Source organism: Alosa alosa, chromosome 9, assembly GCF_017589495.1.
Source record: "Alosa alosa isolate M-15738 ecotype Scorff River chromosome 9, AALO_Geno_1.1, whole genome shotgun sequence".
NCBI classification, from domain to species: Eukaryota; Metazoa; Chordata; class Actinopteri; order Clupeiformes; family Clupeidae; genus Alosa; species Alosa alosa.
The window spans coordinates 16,112,584-16,136,242 of NC_063197.1; the positions used below are offsets into that span (position 1 = coordinate 16,112,584).

The 23,659-nt window shown below is 43.6% G+C and overlaps 2 protein-coding genes across 5 annotated transcripts in view; both read right to left on the minus strand.

Moving 5' to 3' along the window:
• Window positions 1-118: 118 nt before the first annotated feature.
• On the minus strand, window positions 119-10,556 carry fkbp8 (FKBP prolyl isomerase 8). 3 transcript variants are annotated; one of them, XM_048253312.1, is made up of 9 exons: window positions 10,456-10,556; window positions 9,109-9,379; window positions 8,335-8,504; window positions 6,796-6,884; window positions 5,050-5,270; window positions 4,528-4,700; window positions 4,193-4,270; window positions 2,177-2,314; window positions 119-1,284 (listed from the first exon to the last, which is right to left on the minus strand). In XM_048253312.1, exons 2-9 carry the CDS (start codon window positions 9,377-9,379, stop codon window positions 1,198-1,200), a joined length of 1,227 nt encoding a protein of 408 aa, XP_048109269.1. In that variant the 5' UTR covers window positions 10,456-10,556; the 3' UTR covers window positions 119-1,197. The 3 variants fall into 3 exon arrangements, with proteins under 3 accessions (XP_048109269.1, XP_048109270.1, XP_048109272.1); XM_048253313.1 differs by having other exon boundaries at window positions 9,109-9,397; window positions 10,456-10,499; XM_048253315.1 differs by lacking the exon at window positions 10,456-10,556 and adding an exon at window positions 10,179-10,198.
• A 1,321-nt stretch (window positions 10,557-11,877) lies between these two features.
• The window catches only part of ssbp4 (single stranded DNA binding protein 4), a 63,388-nt gene continuing 51,606 nt past the window's right edge, over window positions 11,878-23,659 (minus strand). Inside the window, exons 6-18 of one of the 2 annotated variants that reach the window (XM_048252518.1) lie at window positions 19,688-19,771; window positions 19,386-19,445; window positions 18,863-18,932; window positions 18,707-18,774; window positions 17,640-17,707; window positions 17,346-17,391; window positions 17,209-17,244; window positions 17,007-17,061; window positions 16,792-16,862; window positions 16,552-16,630; window positions 15,712-15,740; window positions 15,306-15,407; window positions 11,878-14,909 (exon numbers count right to left, since the gene is read on the minus strand). In XM_048252518.1, coding sequence (XP_048108475.1) covers window positions 14,880-14,909; window positions 15,306-15,407; window positions 15,712-15,740; window positions 16,552-16,630; window positions 16,792-16,862; window positions 17,007-17,061; window positions 17,209-17,244; window positions 17,346-17,391; window positions 17,640-17,707; window positions 18,707-18,774; window positions 18,863-18,932; window positions 19,386-19,445; window positions 19,688-19,771 — 798 coding nt within the window. In that variant the 3' untranslated portion in view covers window positions 11,878-14,879. Of the gene's footprint in view, window positions 15,105-15,305; window positions 15,408-15,711; window positions 15,741-16,551; window positions 16,631-16,791; window positions 16,863-17,006; window positions 17,062-17,208; window positions 17,245-17,345; window positions 17,392-17,639; window positions 17,708-18,706; window positions 18,775-18,862; window positions 18,933-19,385; window positions 19,446-19,687; window positions 19,772-23,659 lie in introns of both variants that reach the window. The other variant, XM_048252517.1, reaches the window with a different exon arrangement.

Below are 23,659 nucleotides of genomic sequence, written 5' to 3' on the forward strand. Positions count from 1 at the left end.
TTGCATAAAACTAATCTACTACAGTTTAGTCATTGACACAATATCAGTAAATCAAACTAACTAAATCAATTAAAGCGGTGTTCTCTGAACAGCCTCATACAGGAATGGCAACCAAATGTTTGCATATACCCAGTGTGCAAAAGTTTATTTGAAGAATTACAAAATCAACAAACAAAAGATTTGAACTCTCACACTTTTTATATGGAATAAGGAACAATATTGATCTTGCAAGCATGTCCCAGTGACTGTAAATAATCATTGTGGCTCTATGGAGACAAACAGCAGCTACTAAAATAAATAATCCTTGAGATATTATCAACAATAATCTATAACTTCATTCACATTAAATATAGACAAAATAACATAAAAAGTGAGAGGAATCATGAACTCAAATAGTCTACAATGGGATGAAAAGAAAAATGTTTGGCTAAGGAAACTTTTAAAAGTGAGGTATTTTTTTCAGAGGCTGTGAAATGAGAGCCAATTTCGAATGGATGGTAGACACATCTGGCAAAGCAACACAGTTGGCTAGGATTGATCACACAACCCTAACACAAGATTAGAGGATTACGTGGCAATTCCAGTAAAAAACAGAAAAACAAAAATTGGAAATGCAGTGGCTAAACAGGGGTTGTAAGCAAGCTAGCTGTTTATAACAACTTGTGCAATAGCGCCCCAATTAAAGAATACACTGCATACTACATTGGAAACATATCTAACAGTAAAACAACATAAAAAAAAGCATACAATCCTCTGGTTTAAATTTTCCATTGGCTAGCAAAAGCTCATGTAACCAACTTTCAGACACGTCTGGTAGAATTCATAAATCTGAACACGCTGAAGCTAGTGTTAGCTAGTGTTTACATAAAGGAGATTAAGCAAGTCATCAGCAGGAATGATGGACTGGTGGTCTGCATTTACAATTCACACACTGTACATACATTGGACATCTCATTTACTGCTCAGACATAAATATGGAATTACTTTACACTGTTTCTTTTTTGGTCATCTCTTTCAGCGAACAACACCCGCAAAAGCAAATCTTAAAAAATACTTCCGAGACGTCTTTCTGTGTGGGTTCATGGTGGACTAGGACCTTCTGGTTTGCACATCTGCTATCCAAGGGAGCAGTGCTGTGATGGTGAGGGCCACAGCTAGCGAGAGCTCCAGGGGTCCATCGCCAGGTCAGGACTCGGCCTAATTTCTAGCAGCAATGACCACAGACAAGGCTACACCTCCAATGGCAACAGCAGTGGCTCCAAATAACCATTTCCAGCTGAAGCTCTATTATAAGAGAGAAACAAACAGCGAGAGAGAGAGAGAGAATTTTCAATAAGTGAGAATTACCAAACACACTGACCATAGTTGTGCACAGTCAGTGCACAGTTCTGCATTCCATTCACACATTCCATTTACATACTAGAGCAAATTCCAAATATGTGCTTACAAATGATTTGATTCAATAAAAATAATAATAATAAAAAAACATCCAAAGGAATGTTTTTCGAAACACAAGTGCTTATGGCCCAGTCCCAGACACTATGGCAAGTTCTAGCAGCCAGCTTCCCTCCCTCCCTCCCTCATCCCTCCCCATCAGTAGCACAGCTCCCTTCACACACAATCTCAGCGAGTCATCCAGCCTGTCAGCCATTTTCTTTTAACTCACGCAGAGGCTGCAGCTGAGATGTGGAGACAAATCAAAAAGAGCATCCAAAGACAACACAGCGACTCTTAACTAAAGAGAGCCATTCGGTCATATCCAATCTAATTCGATACCGGTTGATCTGATAACATACTTTAGAAGATGTTACAGGTTTATAGATGGAGGTTTTCATAGCTTTTCATAGCAAAGAATGCTTTGATTGCACCACATCAAACTGGTGCATCATTATTTGAAATCAAAACTGGCAACTGAATAATGAAAGGTTGAACAAGAGGGCGTGTCAACCCACTTTTGTATATAGTGTAGTAGTGACCAGTAAATTTCAGGACAAATAGGACATTTTCAGCCAAAATGGAATTAGATGCACAAATATTGTTTTTGAGGATTGTATTTTTAATGTTTGACACCTGTAATGTGGTAAAAAAATCATATCAGGCACCACACCACTGTAATGTTTTATCACTCTCAGTCAAAGATAGATGATGTGACACTACTGAGGGAAGTACGTCTTACCCATGAGGCTTTGGGCTGCTGCGATGTGACAGAGTAGACATCAGAGGGGTTTCCCAGCATCTTCTTGTACATCGCCTGCTCTGCTCCCTTCTGCTCCGAGTGCTTCTTCGCTAGTTTGGACAGCTCAGCATGGATAGTCTATCCACAGTAGACACACACACACACACACACACAGCGTGATATACACTTGTGAAAGGCAGGTGTGTTCCTCAACAGGCCATCTGAAATCTCTCTTTGACGTCTCCCTCTGATGTCTTCTCTGAGTAAGACAACACACACGCTTTTACTCAGCTGTGCCATAGACACAGAACTCTCTTTTTCAGGGCCATGACACGCCTCACAGTTGCAGTGTTCATACTGCGATAAGCAACCTCTGCCAGTAAATGCAGCTCATGAGAGAAGCAAATACTGATACACTTGTACACGACTAGACGAGAAAAACTACAATGAGTCAGTGTGGAGGCTTTCCTGGCGATGGTGCGCCGCCTCCTCAGTGGGCAGCGCCACTTTCTGTGGTCTGTTCCAAAAAGACCACACACAAAGACCGACATGATGAGAAAAGTTTAGTGTAGCGAGAACCAGTGAGCGAGAGCGAAAGTAAGCATGCTAGAGAGACAGAGACAGAGACAGAGACAGAGAGAGAGAGAGAGAGAGAGAGAGAGAGAGAGAGAGAGAGAGAGAGAGAGAGAGAGATATTTTGGCAAAGGTGAGGGCGTTTCCCCCTGCAGCTGCTGCTCTCGTCAGGGCTCTCCTGGCTCAGGACTCTGCTGTCTACACACACACACACCCCCCTGGCATCTGAACACGTCCTGGTCCTCTCACCCCCCGCCACACAAACATACCCACACCCAAATACAAACACATTTACACAAACACAGTTTCATACAAACACATAGACAGAGCCAAATTACACACACACACCAAACTCACTCACGTACGAACATAGCCATACAAGCCTAAAACACACCCATGCACACTTACTTCGACACATATATACACACACACACACACACACACACACACACACACACACAGCTGTACCCAAATCATGCAGATGCTCTCCCCCACACCAAAACCCAGTGGTAATATTGGGCTCATGTAACATCTCATTACCAGGCAAGTTGAATGGTGGGGTACTAGCAGTGGCGAGTACCTGCCAATAAGTGGGACACTCGATGCAGAATTATTCAACACTGTATCCACACAAAATTCAGAGTTTGTTAGATATGACTGGGGGACCAAGGAGAATTAGCAAATATAATTTATAAATGATGATGAAAACTTAAATTAAGTTGTTGTATACAGCACACCCATATCCAATGCAAAACCAGACATAACAAGTAACATTAACATTGGAATTTAGCTATATGTCAACTTAAAAGCTAAATAAATGCTCACGTTTCAGCCTAGCAACATTGTATGGTTGATGATAGGCAGTTAGCATGAAGAACAAGAGCAAAACAGGATGAGTGTAAAAAGTAATGAGTTGATAAGAAGACAATGTGCAAATGCAACAAGATAAGATAAGAAACGGAGCGATACGGAGACAAAAGAAAGAGATGAAGTGTGGCATCAGCCAGGCCAGAGGCATGAGCTTTGGAGGCTGTGTTCCATGGACACTCTGCTCTGGAGAGAAGCTCCAGGTTATTTTCAGCCAGAGGAAATCAGATCCTCTGAGCTACTGATCGGTGTGCATGTTTGTCTGACATGTTTGGGGAAAGAGCGCCACCTGCTGGCAAACACCTCCATGAGGCAGCAATAGGAACATTTGAGATCTTACCAGTATTCATCAGAAGTGGAAGTTGGTCAATTTGCTTAACAACACAGTCAGACAAGACTCTGGATAAGAGTTAACTGTTTCCATTGAAAACAAACTAGCCTTCTCTTTAGTTTCAAATTGGCTATGTACTGTCACAGGGGCCACTTTCTCCTCAATATGTGAAAACTGGCATAAAATGACATCTGAATGCAATATATTCCCTATATAAAACCTGTATACAATAAAAGACAGTGTACCTTATTACTAGGCTCCAGTTTCAGGGCTCTTTTCAACGTCCGGATAGCTTCGGCAAACTCCCCCTTTAAGGCAAGAACCTGTGCATAAACGGAAATAAATTAAATTCACATCTCCGATATTTTTTGACTACAGTTTGAAATGCAGGTCTTCCGTCTGTGGGTAAATTTGGATAAAACAAACTGTCAGCTATGTAAGACCATGTAGAGGTATACCTTACTTAACACTGCTTAAAAAAAATGAATGTACAGTATATCAAGGGAATCGGAAACCTTAATACCATATGTGTATACATGTGTGTGACTTCTATGAACAGCTGGGTGGTGTGTGGACATACTTTGCCATAGCGGAAGAGGGCCTTGACGTTCTCGGGCTGGTGGACGAGCACGGACACGCAGGAGCGCATGGCGGCTTCGTAGTGCTCCAGCTTGAGCTGTGCGGCGGCCATGTTGTTCAGACACTTCACCTTAACGTCCAGCAGCTCCACCTCCTCCTCTGGTGTGATGTTCACTGCAAGACAAACAAACTGAGGTAAGCACCTATGAATGCGGAGGACATGACGTGTACCGCAACATCAAGCCATGTGTGAACAGTACCTCGGAATGCTTTCTACAGTAAACACATACACAAACACGCAGGAACAGAGCATAGATGTCTACCTGTTACATGTAGACAAAAAAAGAAACATCATATTCGAGCATCAGCACACTCATGCACACTCGTCTCATGCCCACTTTAACATCAATGCCAGCTCAACACTGAGCTAAGCAGGACTGTATAGGGTTCATTGTGAGGGCCATCTTGAATGACCACGGAATCCCTTATCTCGATAACCCATCCCCACAACAACCCGTCTGACCTTTGGAGCTGGCTTCTGTGATCTGTAAGGCGAGACCGTAGGAGTTGACGGCGAAGGCGTAGTCACCGCGCTGGTAGTGCGTGTTGCCTCGCTCGCGTTTCTCCCCCGCCAGGGTAATCCGGTCCTCGGGCTTCATCAGCTCCAGGTCCGGGGCGTCGAGGGCAGACAGCAGCTGCACCTCCATGGAGAGACTAGAGTTGGGCGGCACCTGAGGGAAGGCACTGCCATAGGGCACACAGGACACACACCTTTTATACAGTGCAGCTCCAATCAACTTAATCCTGTCCTGGGCTACCAACTAGAGCCTGTTGAGGTGGTTGGGGAGAGGAGGATGTTGGACAAATTGGCATCCATCATGGCCAATTCCTCTCATCCGCTCCATGGGACAGTGGCTGCGCAAAGCAGTTCTTTTAGTAACAGACTACTACACCATCATGTAAGAAGGAGCGCTTTCGCAGGTCTTTTATTCCATCTGCCATCAGAATGTATAACACTACTGTCATGAAAAATTGTAATGTTAATGTAGTGTCTGAACTTCATTATTAATATGTGCATTTTCCACTGTACATGTGATGTGAAGCTTTTTTTATTCACCATATATATTGGTTCACTCTGCCTCAAAGTATTGGTGAAACCCTAAGGCGTGTTGCAATCAATTTTTTGTTTTTTAGGTGTGCTTGTATGCTGGGCATACTGTATACAACTTTCTTACTCTCTATTTAAATACTACTGGGCTGTTGTGACAAGTAAATTTCCCAGCTGTGGGATCAATAAAGTCTTATCTTATCTTATCTTATCTTAATGCTGATTAAAGAGCCGGGCTGGTGTAGTCCATTGTTGTGCAGTGCAATTTTTTGTAAATTAAAGCAACACAAAGCAATGTAAGAATTGGTATTTATTCCACTTGTTAATAAAAGCACTGGATATCCATTTAGTGCTAAGGTTGAAAACTGACGAAATGGGATATGTTTCTGTGCAGTACAAAGTTGCATTGGCAATGTCATTTTACTGGCATATTATAAGCCAATGAGTTTGAAGCCATTATTTTAAGGTAAAGAAAACTACAAACTACAAACATGTGCCAAGACTACAAAGTTGCAGCTCTACCATATAATGTGGTTTCACTGGTGGTTCTTTTCAAACACATTCATTCATCTCTCTCTGGCCAGGGGCAAAAAAAAAGACGCCTCTCAGAGAGCTCCGTTCTGCTGCTAGATGCTGATATCATCACTAGATAAATGCCCTCGGGTGTGACACTCCAAAACACGTACAGTACATTACTCAGAATCACACAGGAAAGAATTATCTGGTGACACGTCTTATGAGTACTGACCCTGCCATATTAACCACAATGACATCATGATTGTGTCATAGTTTGAGGTCATATCACCCAGACCTAAGTTCACAAAAACAATCACACAACTGCGTCAAGTGACTCTTTTATGATTACTGTCAAAAATAGAGAACAATGAATCTCCAAACAAACTCTTACATCCCATGTGAAGCCATTCTTCTCTAATATAACTGTCGGGGTTTTGCTTTGGAGACTCTACAACACTGAAACCATATTAATGCTTTATGCTATCTGTAAGCAAGAGATGCACTGGCCATGGCTGAGAGACTTCCTGTACGGACTAGGAGTACAATGATAACACTGACATCTAATTCTATTCATGCTGAACGGGCCTACTCTTGCTTCTGTCCAGCCCTGGCCTCGCCTGAGGCCGAAGTCTCGATGACCCTCACCTTCCCACACAGCCGTAGGCATATTTAGCATCAGCCTCCACCAGAGCCTTCTCTCCCATCTCCATCAGTTGTACCGCCAGATCCAGCGCCTGCAAACACACACACATGCACACACTTGCTCTTGCTAGGTATTTGAGTAGACACTGAGGGCCAGATGTATGTACATTTGCGAACGTAGCGTTATCAGAGTCATGGACACACCGCAGACTGCGAACGCTGTCAGACCCAAGTTTCCATCGTATTTATCAATCGTTCAATCCTTAGTGTAAACTGCGCCTTTCTCTGCCTTTCTCCGCCCATAAGCGCCAATTCTGAACGCCCACAACTGAATGGCAGCCTACATACAAAGCGCCAGTTGAATGAAGTTAACTGATGACAACATTAAAAAGAATCAAACGTTTAGCATCATGAAATAATACCATACATGATAAGATGTAAACAAGCAGGGAGATAATGAAGATTACTCAAACTACTTGTGCACGTAGGCTATGGAAGATTGGTCAAATCTAGCAAGTAAGGAAAGTTTAAGTGAATGACGTGAAAGTGAAACATTCGAAAGGCCAACGAAAGTTGAGGTTGCTTTTGGTAGTACAAATACTTTCACCACAAAAACTGGTGCCCTAAATAGCGATTCTGTTGTCTTTGACAGGTTCTCTTATTGACGCATTAAACTGCAATTTGGATTAACACCTGCTTTTACAAGGCGGAAGTATTTAGAGCCAGAATAGACGTGCGCTTTCAGGAGCAGTCTTTGTACATACCGCGGAATACATAATTAGGCACATTGCAAAACAAATACGCCTGAAGTGGGCGCAAAAGCGTTAGTACATCTGGCCCTCAATCTCCCCACAGCGACGTCAGTGGATAGCTGTGTAGGTGGTGCGAGTCCCACCCTGCAGATGGCATGTTGGGTGTCCACGCTGAACCCTGTAGTGTCTGTTGGCAGAGTGGCCTGCTGGTGAGATTGACACCACCTACTGAGCCATTTGGTAGGCCTTTAATGGCCCCCACTGCACAAGAATGAGGTCTTTTGGCTGCACAGAGTGAACATATATAATATCTTGACTTCATTAAAAGGTACACTATGCAGGTTTAGGTATTTTTGGTGACTGTAGAGCTCCCTTGCGATGTATTTATGTGTTTCTCTGCTATTGTAAATAGCAAACTTCTCGCGACTTATCCCTCCTGTACACAATGCAAATGCTTTTGTTGTGGAGGTGAAGGATTAACAAGAGGCAAAAACTATCTCCAAAGAGCTATATCTACTGATAAGTTAATGCTTCACGATTCTCGCAAGATTTTGCCGCTCTTGGAAGTTGCATAGCTGGTTTTCTCGGTAGGGACTTGCTACGTCTATGCTGTATAGCTATGCTAGGTGAACGATTCGCCTATTACAAGTTTGTTTACCATCAAATTGGCTTCGTAAAGGTGAAAATCTTGCATAGTGTACCTTCAATATCAAATTTAAACTTGGACAAATTTAGACACTCACACACCTACAGTATGCAAAGGAAACCAGCTTAAATTGAGCTGTTATACCTGGATGACATCTCCATCACCAAGTGTGAAGGACAGCTCAGAATCCTCCTCTACGACAGTGCCATCTGACAGAGAGGTCTTCAGTTTGATCTGGACATTCTGCCCTCTCTTTGGCCGGGTATCCAGCCCTTCGCCACCTTCTAGGACTTTCTTCCGCAAGAGACCACTACCTGTGGATACAAAACACACAACCATTTTACACATTTCCCCCAGGACTGCCACACCCCCCTCTGTGGAACTGAAAAAGAATGCTGTTCTACAAAAATCCTCATCAACATTACTGTATTACAACATTATTCTCAACGTTTCTGAGAATATTTCAATCAACACCCCCCTCCCCTGCATTTTCATTATTTTTTCTTCTTAGCAAAGATACAGTATGTTAAAACAAAAAACACCTATGGTGATATGGTGAGACCAATACTCTTGTAAATGTTATTTACTGTTTACTATACTGCTGAATAAGAGACACTCAAGATTTTTGGCATAAAAATGTTGTCAAATTAAACGGAGTTACTACCTCATAAACATTACTAACTACAAGCTAAGCACCAATAGTAACATTTATTTAACAAAGAACACAGTTCCCTAAAGCTAATTTGATTTGAGTGCAAGTTGCATCAGGCCAGTCCATTAAATTGAACAGATTATATGACACAGACCTGATAATGGATGGCCTCCTGGAATATGATAGATGCTCATGGTGCTTTGCCACTGAAAGATGAGATTATGCCACAGAAATATTTGAAAATCAAACAAAGAGCCTAGTCCTACCGAGAATGTCGACCCATTCGTCCATCGGAGCGGAGACCTCAGGCACGCTGTCTTTAGGCTGGGCAGCGTTCTCGGACCCTTGTGCCTTTTCCCCACCACCGGCGTCCTCTAATGGGGGAAGGTCATCGTCACCTCCATCATCGCTGTTCTCCAGCATCTCAAAGTCCTCTCCGCTGTCCAGCAGCAGAGCACCTCCGGAGCGTTTCATACTTGTGGTCGAGTTCTGGTGGTCGCCAGCACCACTCACCAGTGTCTCCTCCACATCAGCCATCTGAAGGAAATTTCAGTGCTAAAAGTAAGTTGAACTATTTCAGAGCAGATATAAGGTTGGTCACAATCCCAAGTAAGCCCTACGGAGTAAATAAATAAAAGGTATATCTACAAATTAGACATTTAAACATAATGCAGTAATTACTATCACACATTATAACATTTAAGGGTCCCGAATTAAAATTCCATCGATTCAGTATCACTGGACAACCATTAAATATCAGGCTCCGTTTAAGGGCTTTTATGAATGAATGGAAAATATCAAACATGCAAAACACGTCGGCTAACTGCCACTGACGCTACACATTGAGCACACAGCACAAGTGAGAGGACAAACTATCAAAAAATCATAATAATGCATTTACTAAGATCTATCGGACACTGGCGAGCAATATTAGTCAAGGATTTCAAGAGCCCAATATTCACCAAGGTGCTAGTGTCAAGCACAAAATGTGTCATCTACAAGGTGAACCGAGTTAGCTAACGTTACACTGAAAAAGGTTGTTGACACATAAACATCAGGGAGGAACCGAAGGATTTGGAATATCAAACTGACTTAACGTTATGATTTCTGAGTTCAGTTTAGCAACTAAACTGGCTAGTTAGCAAGTATGGCTACTTGGCTAGTTTGTCTAACATTTAAAAACGGGAAACAACCCCAGAATGACAGCTTGATCGAGTCCACTTTAATCAGAACAACTGGTTCTGCTTCACATCAGCTACCTAAAAAGCTGTATAACAACAAGCAAGGAAATTGTACATCACTAGTCTAATCTCACCAACAAACAACATGAGCTTACACTTTCAGCCTGCGAAATGTTTACAACCTGTTATGGTCGAGTTTCCAGAACTTTCTGTGAAGTTTCTTTAGCTAGCTAGAAGCTAGCTAGATAACTGTTAGGTAACCTAACTACCCATCCTAGCAGGCTAGCACAGAGTACATTTCTCAGAGGCATCTTTTTTGGTTATGGAATCATCAACCTTGTTCAGCAGCCACTGCAAAGAGAACTGATTTCATAAAGTCAAGACATTACGAATTAAAATAACAACGAAATGTGGTAATGTCAACAAAATTACCTCAGGGAAGGATGTCACAGTCGGATTGCAGCTATCCACTGTTTTCTAAGCTCAATGCTACCAGATGCTAACCCATCTGTCCCTTGTGTATGGAATTACATTACATTACTTCCGGGTCACAAAATGAAAACAACACACCATTGATAAAAGTCCCTGCTGAAGTGGTGGCTATATCAACGACAACGTTTATTTTATGACCACCTACACCTATAGACAATTATTTGGAGTGAACTCTTTTAATATAAGAACATAGGTTATAGATAGTTTTGAATATATGCCAAAGTTGTTTTTGAGTTTATACTATTTATTCATTCACTCGTTTTGTTAAGCACTGTATAGTCTATGTGTTCAAGAGTGAAGCCAATCAAACTCGCAATTGATTTCAAACCATTAGCATTGCTGTTTTAAATGTATGCTTTTATTATTCTCCAATTTCTGTAGGCAATCTATTTTTTCTCTCGATGTTAAATTTGAAAATCCTGTAGATGGCGCTTGCCTATCGAACAGAAATCGTCTAGTATTGTCTTAATTTTACGACATATATCGTCTTTTCGTCAATCTACTGTTTTGGTCTACTTTTCTACCACGTGCACGAGCAGAGATGAAGCTGAACTAAACCTCGCTTGAATAAACGAGGCCAAGATGCCGATAACTTGAGTTAATGGAACGGCTTCAGACCCAAGTGAAAGTCTACGCTAGTTCAAGCCAGGCTATTTCTGTTAAGCGCCGCCTTCATTAGAGAGGTTGATGGAATACCCCCCAGAGTAATCACATAAGCCTGATTTGTGGCCACTCAACAAATAAACTCACACCCACCTTTCCTTAACCCTGTTGTTACACAGCTGTCCCTCTCCCTACCCAGAATAGTCTACATGGGAAAACCTTGCCGTCAGAAAAATTACATCACCTATCTACTTTGTTCGAGAAGAGGAGCTGTAGCCTACTATTCACTCTCATAAGAGGTAGCAGTGAGGCATGCAGGTGGCATATAGGCTACAGCAATGGCTCAGTTTCATGCACTCCCACTGACTTTATGTTGTGAGGTGGGAGGCACTTGCTGATGCTGATTGATGACATCACAGTCTAGTTATTTTTATGAGTTGGAACATAGGCCTAAACCCTATGCCTAAACCACTGCTTTGACCAGGCTTCTTTTGCCTCCTAATAGTAGGAATAATGACTATTGTGTTATACTTCAGTGTGTTATATACAGTGGCAGTCAATGCTGCTTAGAGGAATCTTTCTCATTATCAATATTATATCAGTAAGATGGTGTTGAGTCCACTGTAGTGAATGTAGACTGTAGTGAATGTAGATTTCACTTCCAATTTTAGAAGAGACGAGTACCCTGTTTGTATTTAAATGTCATTATTGTAAATTTGCACAAACACACCAGTTGAGGAAAAAGACACAAACAGTACAAAATATCAAATTACATTTATTATTGATGCAGTCTTTTTTTGATAAGCAAATTTTCCCGTTCAGTCTAAAGAAACTTTACAATATAAAGAAACATACAAAGGACATCTTTATTACCTACACAAGACACCTAAGTCCCTAAGACAAAGATCAAAGCTACCCTACCATGAAATACAAAGCAAACCTAAAGAGACAGACTGCTTCATATTAAATACTGTCGTGCCGCCAAATAGAACAATGAACGGTACATGAGATTCAAATCAACCCTTCCCTCAACAACCTCCCCCCTCCCCCAGTCCACAATACACACTTCCCCATCCCCCGCCCAAATCCATTCTAATATTACACTATTATACAGCACAATAGAATTACAGAGATGGCCAACAGCTTAACAGAGAGAACTGACAGTATCTGTGAGCATCAGTCTATACAAGGCTTTTCCATCGGATCAGAGAACTTGGCATTACACTTAGAATAAATATATTCTTGTGGTGTTCCATTTAGCAACACAACATCCTTCATATTTTCACAAAATGGTGTTCCTGTCATTGTTATAGGCCCACAGAGTGTGTTAAGCCTGTTATTGACTTTATCATCATTGCCAACAATCAACAACAATGACAGATTATTTGTAGCTTGATGTGGGTTGTGGGCATAACTGGTTCAGATGTCAGACATGACCGTACTGAGGTTGGGATTGGGCTCCTGTTCCCCTGCTTCCTACGCCTCTGGTTGACAACAAAGACGAGGGTTGTCAGGGAGAAAGAGGTCAGACCCACTGATGCAGATATAAGCGTATGAGTTGAAACAGTCTGCTGGCCAACATGCATCCGGGTCAAGTATGGCTATAATAAAAGCCCCCACTCTGCTTGTTTTGGACAGCAATACTGCACCCTATTCTGCTTACAGGTGAAAGCTTTTCCATGAATGTCATAATGTGATACATTACAAGAGATTCCTGGTGTTGGAGCTTTCTCAAGGGACAGAGAAAACTCTTTGAAATGTGTGATTTTATCTGAAAGGCTGCAGTTTCTGAAGCTCTACCATCTTTTAAAAAATGAAAACATGGACAGTTGATTTTTATACTCTTATCATCATCATTTTGTAAGCTGTAGTCATTGGTAGTGACAGACATATCAAAACATGTCAATGATATCAAAATGCATTTTACAGTATTTACAAATAAGAACGAGGGGGGCTGGGGTTCGGGCTGAGGGGGGTAAGAAGGAGGGAGGGTGGGATTGGGTGGTGCTCTTTATGGTGGCTGAGGAATATATGGGGCAAGACATTCCTCCAGACTACTCCTAAAAGAGTCCATGACCTTCTGCTTGCTATGCTTAAGTCACTGCACTATGGCCCAGCAACAGTCGGGGACCCAGAGTTTTTCCTCAATTCATAAAAAAACCAACAGAATTGAATGACATATTATAGAGGTGGCAAAGGGGTTTGGGGGGCAGGGGGGTATCAGCAGGGCTTATGATTACAACTGAGGTGTATGACTGCACACCGCCACCATGGTGTAACTGTACATGATTAAAAACAAACACACACACACCTGCACACACACACACACACACACACACACACACACACACACACACAGTTCCAGCTTTGTTAGTTTAGAGTGCAACCCAGATGTTGACTGGAATACTGCAGACAGACAGATGAATGATGACCTTGGAGTTATATCACTCCAAACATGCATGCATAATGATGGGCTTTTCTCTTTCAAATAATAATCAGAACATTTAAATAATTTAAATGATTGAATCAGTGAAGGACATGTAAAGCTGTGAATGTGAACATTTGTGAAGTGATGATGGGTAGGAATAAACTTTACATCAGTCCATGTCCAGAGAGGGGGCTTCAACAGTTTTCTCCATGTGATCACCATACCATGACACTCTTCCAAGTTGTGCTTTCAAAATAAATCAATGTCATAACAACAAAAATGTAGAACTGAGGCTGAAGACGAGCTGAAGAAGTTTCAAGGAGTCCATTAGTTCCCTCTTCTGAGTGTCTAACCTATGTGTGGTGGCTACAGGCTAGTTACTGGGATCAGCCTAAACTCAGCCAGTTCCTTTGAAATAAATGGATGACAACTTCAATGAGGAAACAAGAAGTCAGTACAGATGGTGCATGGTAAAGCAAGCATGGAAAAGGCTTAGTGTGTGTGTGTGTGTGTGTGTGTGTGTGTGTCAGGGGGTGGGGGGGGGGGTTGGGGGGTTTCCAGTGCAGGACTGAGGAACAAGAAGGGGGGAGCAGAAAGCAGGAGTAAAGCCAGATGGGCTTGGGTGGCCATCTTGGCAGCCATTTTGAGGCTCTTCAGGTGTGTGGAGTGGTGCTGATGCGAGTTCCACAGAGAGCACACAGGAAGAGGTATGTGCAGGGAGACATTTAAACAAACAAACAAACAAAAATCAATAACATGAGACAACAAACACCTAAAATCATGTAAACAGAAGTGTCATTGTGCATTTCTGAGTGTGTGCTTATTATGTCATCAATGCGGTTGAAATACAATGTGCCCTTTGCAGGTAAACCCATAACATTATGCCTACATCATCTTAACAATGTCAGTTGTGAGAATTATCATAATCATTAATATCATCAACAAAATACAGACCACAAAAATGAAAAGCGTCACCCTAATACATCAACAGTTCATTTTTCTGTAAAAAATCCACCCAACGATTGATGTATCTAACAAATCAGAGGAGTCTGACCTGCTCATTCAACTTCTGCTTCTGATTCTGATTCAAAAGAAGAAGAAACCAACCACAACAAAAAGAAAATAAACTGAAAAAGAGGGCCACCAGCCTTAGCTTCTGATTGGCTGGTTTGCTGAGAGGGTTCCTGGAGGACTGGCACGCCCCATGAGCCCTCAGTGCATGAGGCTGGACAGGAGACTGGAGTGTGGGGTAGGGCAGGGGGCAGTCAGGTGGCTCCTCCTGAGGCTACTCCCTGCTCCTCTTGCTGAGCTCGCCACACAGCTCGCGACACAGCTATCCCATGAGGCCGTGGGGCATCACCCGCTGTCCGAGAGGGAGTGGTGGTGGGTGCCCAATGGGGTGATGAGGTGGAGGGGTGGGGGGAGGAGTGAGCCGAGATGCAGCAGAAGAAGGGATGGGTAACCAAGGGAAGGGAGAGATAAAAAAGAAATAAAATAAAAAACCAAAAGGTAAAATGAAAAAAAAAAATCACACACTCATTGTCATGTTGGGTGAATACTGCAAAGAAAAAAGAAGAGGGAGAGGGGCAGCATTACACAAACGTTACTCAATAAGCATAACATTAAATCTCACTATATGACTATATTGCTAGCACTTGCAATGGTTTGTTTGTGGTTATAATGTATTGCTCACTATAAGGTTAATTGCATGAGAGGCAGTGAAGAGGTAGGGATGGCTAAGATAAGATCAGAGACTTACACTTTCGCTTTGGAATGGGTTTAAGAAATTTCCTCCCATCTCGCTGTCATCTCGCGGAGTGCCTGGGGGGTTGTTCATGCCCGCCATGTTGTTGGGAGAGTTCTAGAAAATGGAACAGATGTATATAGCTTCACTCAAGAGAGTTCAATCAGAATGATAGTCTTGCTTGGTGCCATTTTAAATCCCTGTGTTAGCCAGGCAGTATGCTGTGAAATGTGGGACATATCAGAATGCTTTCTCATCACTAGTAAATCACCCAACCCAAACTTAAGTCCAGACAGTATCAGGCAGAATTTCTGCTACTTCGACAAATCCCTATTTGCTTTGTAATGGATGTACCAAAGCACTGACACATTCTCCAACATAAACTATTTTTACAAACAAAATATGACTTGAGTATTCTTACCTTTGGCAACCCATCCATGTCGCCAGAGCCTGCAAAACCAACAAAGGGTCACAAAATATCCACTCCAAAGGATTAACTAATACCTACGTAATCCTAACCCTGGCACATTTAAAATCTAACTAGTGAGAGAGGATCAGAACTGCAAATTGTGGCTGCCTTTGATACCTATTTTGAACCAACTCTCACAACAAAAGAGCCATGCATCTGGTAACTGAGCAGTGGAAGTAATTCAGTTCTCACTAGAGGCAGTCAGCTTACACTTTAGCAGAAGATGCACTTTAATTGAGTCATTTAATTTCAGGAGATAACAGAGCAGCCTGGACTTACTGATATTAGCCAAGGCACACCTGTCAACACAATCTATGCACTCTCTGCAGCCTACTCCAACTGACCTCTTCGCTCAGTGTTGTTCTTCTCAAGTCCACAAGGGGGTGCTACAAGTCCATTTGAGGCTGACGCTCTCAATCTAGTTTACATTTTGCCCTAATCTCTCTAGTTCATCAGAAGCCCTTTTAGATCAACACATCTCCATATGTTCTCATTCACAGTGATCCCTCAGTGACCTCAGCATCACCTGACCATGTCCACTCTGACTGCACAAATCATGTCTATCAAACGCTTGTGTGTGTGTGCAGTGAAGTCGGTGGAGAGTCAAAGGGGCAGGTATTACGACCACTCACAAATGTGGTCACATATTTTATCATGTTTTATCCAGCTTTTACACAGCTTTGGTAGATCACTTACAGATCCTACAGCAACTTTAAAATCAGAAGACAAGCAGAACTGACATTCTGTGTAGAGTGTGTGTGTTTGAGCGTCACCTCTGTGTATGAGGCTCACCTAGTGATCCGTTCATATGATGTGGTTCCATTGCTCCCATACCACCCATCGGGCCATCAGGACCTGGACCCATAGGGAACTGCACAAAGGCATATACACAGAAAGACGTGTGAACATGTCTTAAGTAGCAAAGTCATAAAGATAAAGTTTGTGAGCGTGTGTGTTTGTGTGTGTGTGTGTGTGTGTGTGTGTGTGTGTGTGTGTGTGTGTGTGTGTGTGTGTGTGTGTGTGTTTGCTTACATTAGGTCTGTTGCCGCCAGGTCCAATGGGGTTCATCATTGTGTAGATGTTTTCACTTGAGTTTGTGGAGTCTGAATGAGGATAAAACACAGTTAAAGGTGAACACGTGTCTTTCACAGATCTTCTGCCACATGTACATGGACCATAGAGATAACCATGTTGAGGCAGGCACTCATTATATCCACTGGGTCCTTTCTGTTCTGTCAGTGACTCACCTCCTGGGCTGGGCATGATGGGAGTTCCTGGAGGCCCACTGCCACCTGGAGGGCCCTGCAAACCAGACAGAACCAGAGAGCAGTTGTTAGATATGATCACTGAGAAAGACTCCCATCCAATGGATTGGCCATGATAACAAGCACACAAATGCACACATGCACTCCAGGCAAACAGCCAAAGCTGAAAATGGCTAAAACTTACCACATAGTTCCCTGGAGATGAGGACGAATACGCTATCTGGAAAGTGACACCCAGATGTTAATGGTTTTGTAACCATGGGGAGAGCAAGAACTATTCAACATTTCAAGTTAACAAAAGTACTACTAGTGTGAACTCACTGAGTTTGCATTGGGGTTAGGCCATGGACCTCTTCCTCCAGGTCCCCTACAACAGAAAAGGAGAGAGAGAGAGAGAGAAAGAGAGAGAGAGAGAGAGAGACTGAATAAATAAAAAATTACACAACAAATGCACGAGTGCCAAAGTTCTGGCCAAGAACAATGTGTGTGCTTTAAGATCACTCCAGATCCAACAGTCTTCCACAAAACATCAGGATAGGATTTCAAACAGCTCAATGACTTGTCCCCTATGGGAGACCATGGCCACTGATACAGGAGAGGGGCAGCCATACTTACATGTTCATCCCTGGCATGCCAGGCCCACCGAGTGAGTTGGGCGGCGGTCTCATCCCACCACCGTAGTTCTGCACACACATAAACACACATACAAGGTCAGAACAGTTCATTAAAGCCAATGGGCATGTGCATCATATGTTTTGCAGTGTGTGTGTCTGTCAAAAGCACACTGTCCACATAAGTGTGTGTGTGTGTGTGTGTGTGTGTGTGTGTGTGTGTGTGTGTGTGTGTGTGTGTGTGTGTGTGTGTGTGTGTGTGTGTGTGTGTGTGTGTGTGTGTGTGTGTGTGTGTGTGTGTCTGTGTGTGTGTCTTTGGGTATGTGTATGTGTTTGCTATGAGGTGATGCAGCGGGGGACTCTGTATCACACTGTGAGAGTTGAGCTCAGCACAGCTTGTCTGTCAGGCTCAGTGCAGCTAAGCACGTCACACACACACACACACACACACACACACACACACACACACAAACAGATGCTCCAGCAGCTGCTAAGTCTCTGGCTGCCAGAAACACACACTTGCGTGGCTGCTGAGGATCATACTGGTGCTGGTGCAGCCACACAACACCCCACTCACACGATACAAGCCCGAGCCAGCTGCATCCTCAGCACTCCCCACATCACCCTCCTCTCTCTCTCTCTCACTGTTTCTCTCTCATTCTCTCTCTCTCTCTCTCGCCGTCTCTCTCTCCCTCTCACTGCCTTTCTCTCATGCCATCTCTCTCTCTCTCTCTCTCTCTCTCTCTCTCTCTTTGTATCTCGCACAGTCCATACAAGAGCCGTGCTCACAAACTGCGGTCTCTGAGAGACAGGAGAGACGACAACAGGGAGATGGGGGGACAGTACAGGGAGAAAAGGGGGATCGAGGGAAGAGAGTACAAAAAGAAAATTAAGATAGAGCAGAGCGGCAGAGAGAGGAGGAGGAGGAGGATGATGAAGAGGAGGGATCGAGGGAAGGGGACGAGAGGAAGAACACATGGACAGAAGGAAAAGGTGAGAGGTAGAGATGGAGTAGAGGTGGAGGAGGAGGAGGAAGAGGAGGAGGAGAGAGAGGAAGAAGAGGGATTGTACCTGTGGGCCCATGCCACCCATGCCTCTGGGGGGGTTCATCCTCATTGGGCCGCCCATGTTCGGATGGCCTGCAGAGGGATGAAGACACATTAGCTGTGCTGCAGTTTTAACACACACACACATACAGGCGCACGTACGCACGCACAGATGACCTACCTTGCGGTCTGACTCCAGGGTCCAGGCTGTTGGGCAAAAGTGGCTGTGATCCTGGAACTCCAACTGGAGGCTGAAAAAAAGACAGAGGAAGAGCTCATGATCATGTCTCTACAATGATCAATATCATGTCGGGCCCACAAAAACATTTACATTCTACCAAAGAAATGGAAAGCGGGTGAGAGAGTGAACGACTGGCTTAGTGAATGACTGGGTCGGAAAGTGCCAAGGAGATAGTTAACGTGAGTGAGAGAGAAAGAATATTTTGATACAGAGATATAAAGTTATAAAGTGTAGGAGTGAAATGAGGGCACAAAACATGTGCGAAACTGAGAAAGCGTAATTGAGGTTATTCATGAGTGAAAGAGATTAATAACAGAGCCAGATAAGTGTGGGAACAAACAGATAATTGTGGCATAAATCAGATAGATCACCTGGCTAAAAACATCATCACCTCTAATCACTGCTCAAGGTTAATCAAACAATACTCTGACAGTCTGATACTGCAATGCAGGTGTGTATTTACCTGGTTTGGCATGCGGAGGGAAGGGCGAGGTCCACCTGGGTACCGTGGTGACATGAAAGGCTGGAAGGGAGAGCAGAAGGACATGGCCAAGGTCAGCTATTGAATGTTCTTCTATGATTACTACGATTACAGAAACCGTTAACTCTGACTGAAGTCAATATCACTGCAACATTTCAGTTGTCATTTTCACTTTCAATGTCTTGATTACTATGTGTATATCTTTAAGTGTGTGTGTGTGTGTGTGTGTGTGTGTGTGTGTGTTGTGTGTGTGTGTCGTGTGTGGGTGTGTGTGTGTGTCTTACCTGGCCGTGAGGTCCCATCATAGGGTTGTTGGGGTTGTGTGGGGGAGGCTGTGCGTGAGGGGACTGCTGTGACCCGGGAGGACCCTGGAAGAGACAGAAAGGGAGATGAGAAGAGGCAAAACACACACACACACACACACACACACACACACACACACACACACACACACACACACACACACACACACACACACACACACTGTACCACTAGTGACATCATCTCCAAGGATTAATTTTATAATCCCTTTCTGTCAGCATCTCCTGACACTCAACACCAGGCTCTCTCCCTCTCTCTCTCTCTCTCACACACACACACACACACACACACACACACACACACACTAATCAGTCCACGTCAGTATCTACCTTTAAAGATGTGGTTGGTGTCCTATTTTACACTACACAGAGGGACTCAAATCTCAGACACCTGTTCATCAACACATCCATATGCTCACTCTCTCACCATCCCTTTCACTCTTTTCTCACTTATTATGTAGCAGGCTAATCACAAAATCTGAAACACAATCTCATAGTATTGAAAGAGGTATGTGTAGATAAGATGTCTCCTCCCTGTGTGTGTGTGTTTATGTGTGTGTGTGTGTTGTGTGTGTGTGTGTGTGTGTGTGTGTGTGTGTGTGTGTGTGTGTGTGTGTGTGTGTGTGTGTGTGTGTGTCTCTCTGCTAAAGCCAAAGAGGTTTTGAGGCTTTGAGATCTCTGGGTGTTCTCTGGTCTCTGTCTGCCTGCTGGAATATAACATGCATCCCGGTGCTTTAATAATACAGCTCCTGAACAAGTGTGGGGTCTGCCCACCACATCTCCACGGCAACCTGTCTCCTCACACTCCAACTCGCTCCAGTCTAGACCAATCCCTCATTAAACACCAATCACACTCAACCCCCACTAATGGGATCGGCCTTTTATGCAGAACATCTGCCTTTTATGTAGAACACCACGGAATTTGCAAATGCTGTATTTGCCTACATACATTACAATGGCGCTTACATATGTTATTATATATTTAATACAATGTAATAGCTGATACAAGGATTGTCACATTCGTAACATTGTTAAATTGGAAATACATTTTCTGTTGTTACAACCGCTATTTCAGAGAAATTAAATTCTTTAATGTGGAAAAAATCAACTGGTGCTGAACCCAAGTCAACTTGAATTCATGTTTTACCTGGCGATCAACCTGTAATATACAATTGGATAACAGAAAAGTTATGGGATGTTCTTTGTACCATTTCCCACCCATTCTATCCATCGATCATTAATACACCAGCGTTGTTTTTAGATGAGCATTGTACAATAGACATAATGGGATTTTTCCCATTCCAATCATGGTTTTTATTAAGTATTCTCCAGCCGCTAGGTGCTGCTGGGTTATTTAACAGCCTGACTTTGCTCTTGCTATGCGCTTAACTAGCTCAACACTGCACAAGGTAGCGGAAGCTGAGGGGAGGGCGTGCACAGCTGGAAACTTTTGGTCCAATCAGCACGTCAGGTCCAGAACCGTCCCCTTCATAAAAGAATGGTGATTAGCTATTAGCTAATTAGCACCCTCTTTCCTCATGAAACTAACTGGTGTGGGAAGGTAGTGCAATTATCCCATCCCACGGTCCAGTGACCAAACACTCCAGATTGGATTTCCCATTATAAGGGTAAATGTTTCTGCATGGAACACAAGCTAATTACTGTCACACACTGACAGATTTCTCTGGCACAGGCTCAGCCCAGGACACAAGAGCCCAGATGATTCTGAATTAAATGGCAAGCATGTAGCATGTGTGTGTGTGTGTTTGTGTGTATGTGTGTGTGTGTGTGTGTGTGTGTGTGTGAGTGTGTGTGTGTGTGAGTGCGTGTGTGTGTGGGAAGGTGATGGTTCAGATATTAAAAGCCTGCCCAGGCCTCATAAGGGATGTGACCACTGGGGCTGGTGAGGGACAATACAATAACGGCAGCAGTAGCATCGTTGCATTGAGCAGTCGTTCAGCGGCACACAGATGTATATAATGTTATATACATCCATACATGAAAAAGTGGAGTAGCTTTTATCTGCATGAGAGCTAATGTATGTGTGAGTGTCTAGAATGGCCTATCTATACATTACATTAGTGCCTGCATGCTGTACATTATCATTGTGTTTAAATGGTTGTATGGCTGTGTATGTTTTGAGTCTGTGTGTGTGTGTGTGTGTGTGTGTGTGTGTGTGTGTGTGTGTGTGTTTGTGTGTGTGTGTGTGTGTATGCCTGTATAAGAAGAAGCATATGGACTTTACAGCACTACCGGCACTGCTGGTTATCCCTGCAGGGACAGATGAAAGAGCCAAACCAATGGCTCCTGTACAAACAACGAGCTGCACTGATACTGTGTGTGTGTATGTGTGTGAGATTGTGTGTGTGTGCTTGAGTGTGTGTGTGTGTATGGCAGGGAGGGTTAAATGAAGCAATTAATAAAATCGTTTTCTACCCAGCTAAGGAGATAAGAGCTTGGCACTGCACCACGGAGCCATCAACAAAAGCCTCTCCATGCCTACCCCTGCCCAGATCTGCCTTGCAAATGAACAGCCCATAATACTCTCACAAACACACACACACACACACACACACACACACACACACACACCACCACCACCACCAGAGGTGAGGCGAGCACAAGTTCTCCTACAGATGCAATACCAGCCGCCATCCTCTAGAGGGCAGTATGTCACTATTCATCATTGGCCACAGCACAAAGCCCTCTGCGTGAGATCAGGCACACAACTGTGCCGCTCATTGTTATTCACAGAAACATCTCCAGCCCTGCTGGCCGTGGGTAAACGCATAATATGGCACGCATGAAAACATATAATGTGGCAGCTGGACTATTAATAGCAGTGCACAGGGGAGCATCAACATGATATGGCTGCTCTTTTCCTTAGAACAACTACAAGGTTACGTCTTGGTTCTCAAACAGAAGATGCAAAAACACTGTGCTCCTGAGGTGGAACCTCAAGATTCAGGTTCTGAGAGGAGCGCCACTGAAGGTTAGACCTGAGAATATGTGAGGCCTGATGGTTTTGCTTATAGAGATACAAGGAACCTTAAGAATGGTTCTCGCTCTCGCAGTTGGCTGGTCCACTGCCAAAAGAGCCAATCAAGTCTATGATATTGGCACAAGAGCATCATAATGTTCTGCTGGAGGATCACTTTAAAAACAGCCAAACAAACAAACAACATTCTTTGGATGTTTAGCAATGTCAGCTCAGTGAGACAAAAACCAGAGCAAACTCGTTACCTGGCAGTTCACATGAAGCCCAAAACAATCCCATGTCAGTTCACACGGAAGGCTGGACAAAAGGATGAATGTTTAGGTGGGTAAACATGTGTAAACCTCAAGGTTACCTGCCTCAGCAACCCCCACGTCTGGTAGGAGTTCTTCAGTTGACTTTGACCTTGAGATCTCCACAGTGCTTATGGGACACAACTTTACTCCAACGGTGGCACGACATCGTCATAGAAAAGAGTTCCAACGAGCTTGTATGTGTGAGGTCGTGCCTGTAGTTGTGTGTGTGGTAAAGGAGTAAACGTGCCTTCTGTGAATGTGTATGTACTTTTGGCTTGTTCTATTAGACACCTCAACAGCAAGAAGCCTAAGAGATGGCTAGTTGTGGTTCAAGTTCTCCAACGTTCCCTGCTGTCTTCCTGCATCGGAGACACTGTCTCTCAGCTGAAAGTAGTTTTATCTGGAATTGTTGAGCTCCATCATTCCTTCCATCATGTCTTTTCTCTCCGCTCTTTTTTGTTCCTGCGTGGCTCTCTCACGCAACATGTCCAAACTCCTAACCCGATCTCACCCTCTTCCTGCCCCCCTTCCACTGCTCTGGGGCCAGTCTCTCCTCGGAGCAGTGGAGTAGTGGCGCTGGGAGACATGTGGGTTATTAGGCAGCCAGAACCCTGCTGTACCAGAGAGAACCACTGATCTGGGCGC

Excerpts from the sequence above, each read along its gene's own strand:
- fkbp8 (XM_048253312.1), bottom strand. The coding sequence starts at position 9,379 with ATGGCTGATGTGGAGGAGACACTGGTGAGTGGTGCTGGCGACCACCAG. Across the intron at positions 8,505-9,108 it reads CGAATGGGTCGACATTCTCG|GTAGTGGTCTCTTGCGGAAG; the intron begins GTAGGACTAGGC and ends TTGTATCCACAG. Across the intron at positions 4,701-5,049 it reads CACAGAAGCCAGCTCCAAAG|TGAACATCACACCAGAGGAG; the intron begins GTCAGACGGGTT and ends TTTGTCTTGCAG.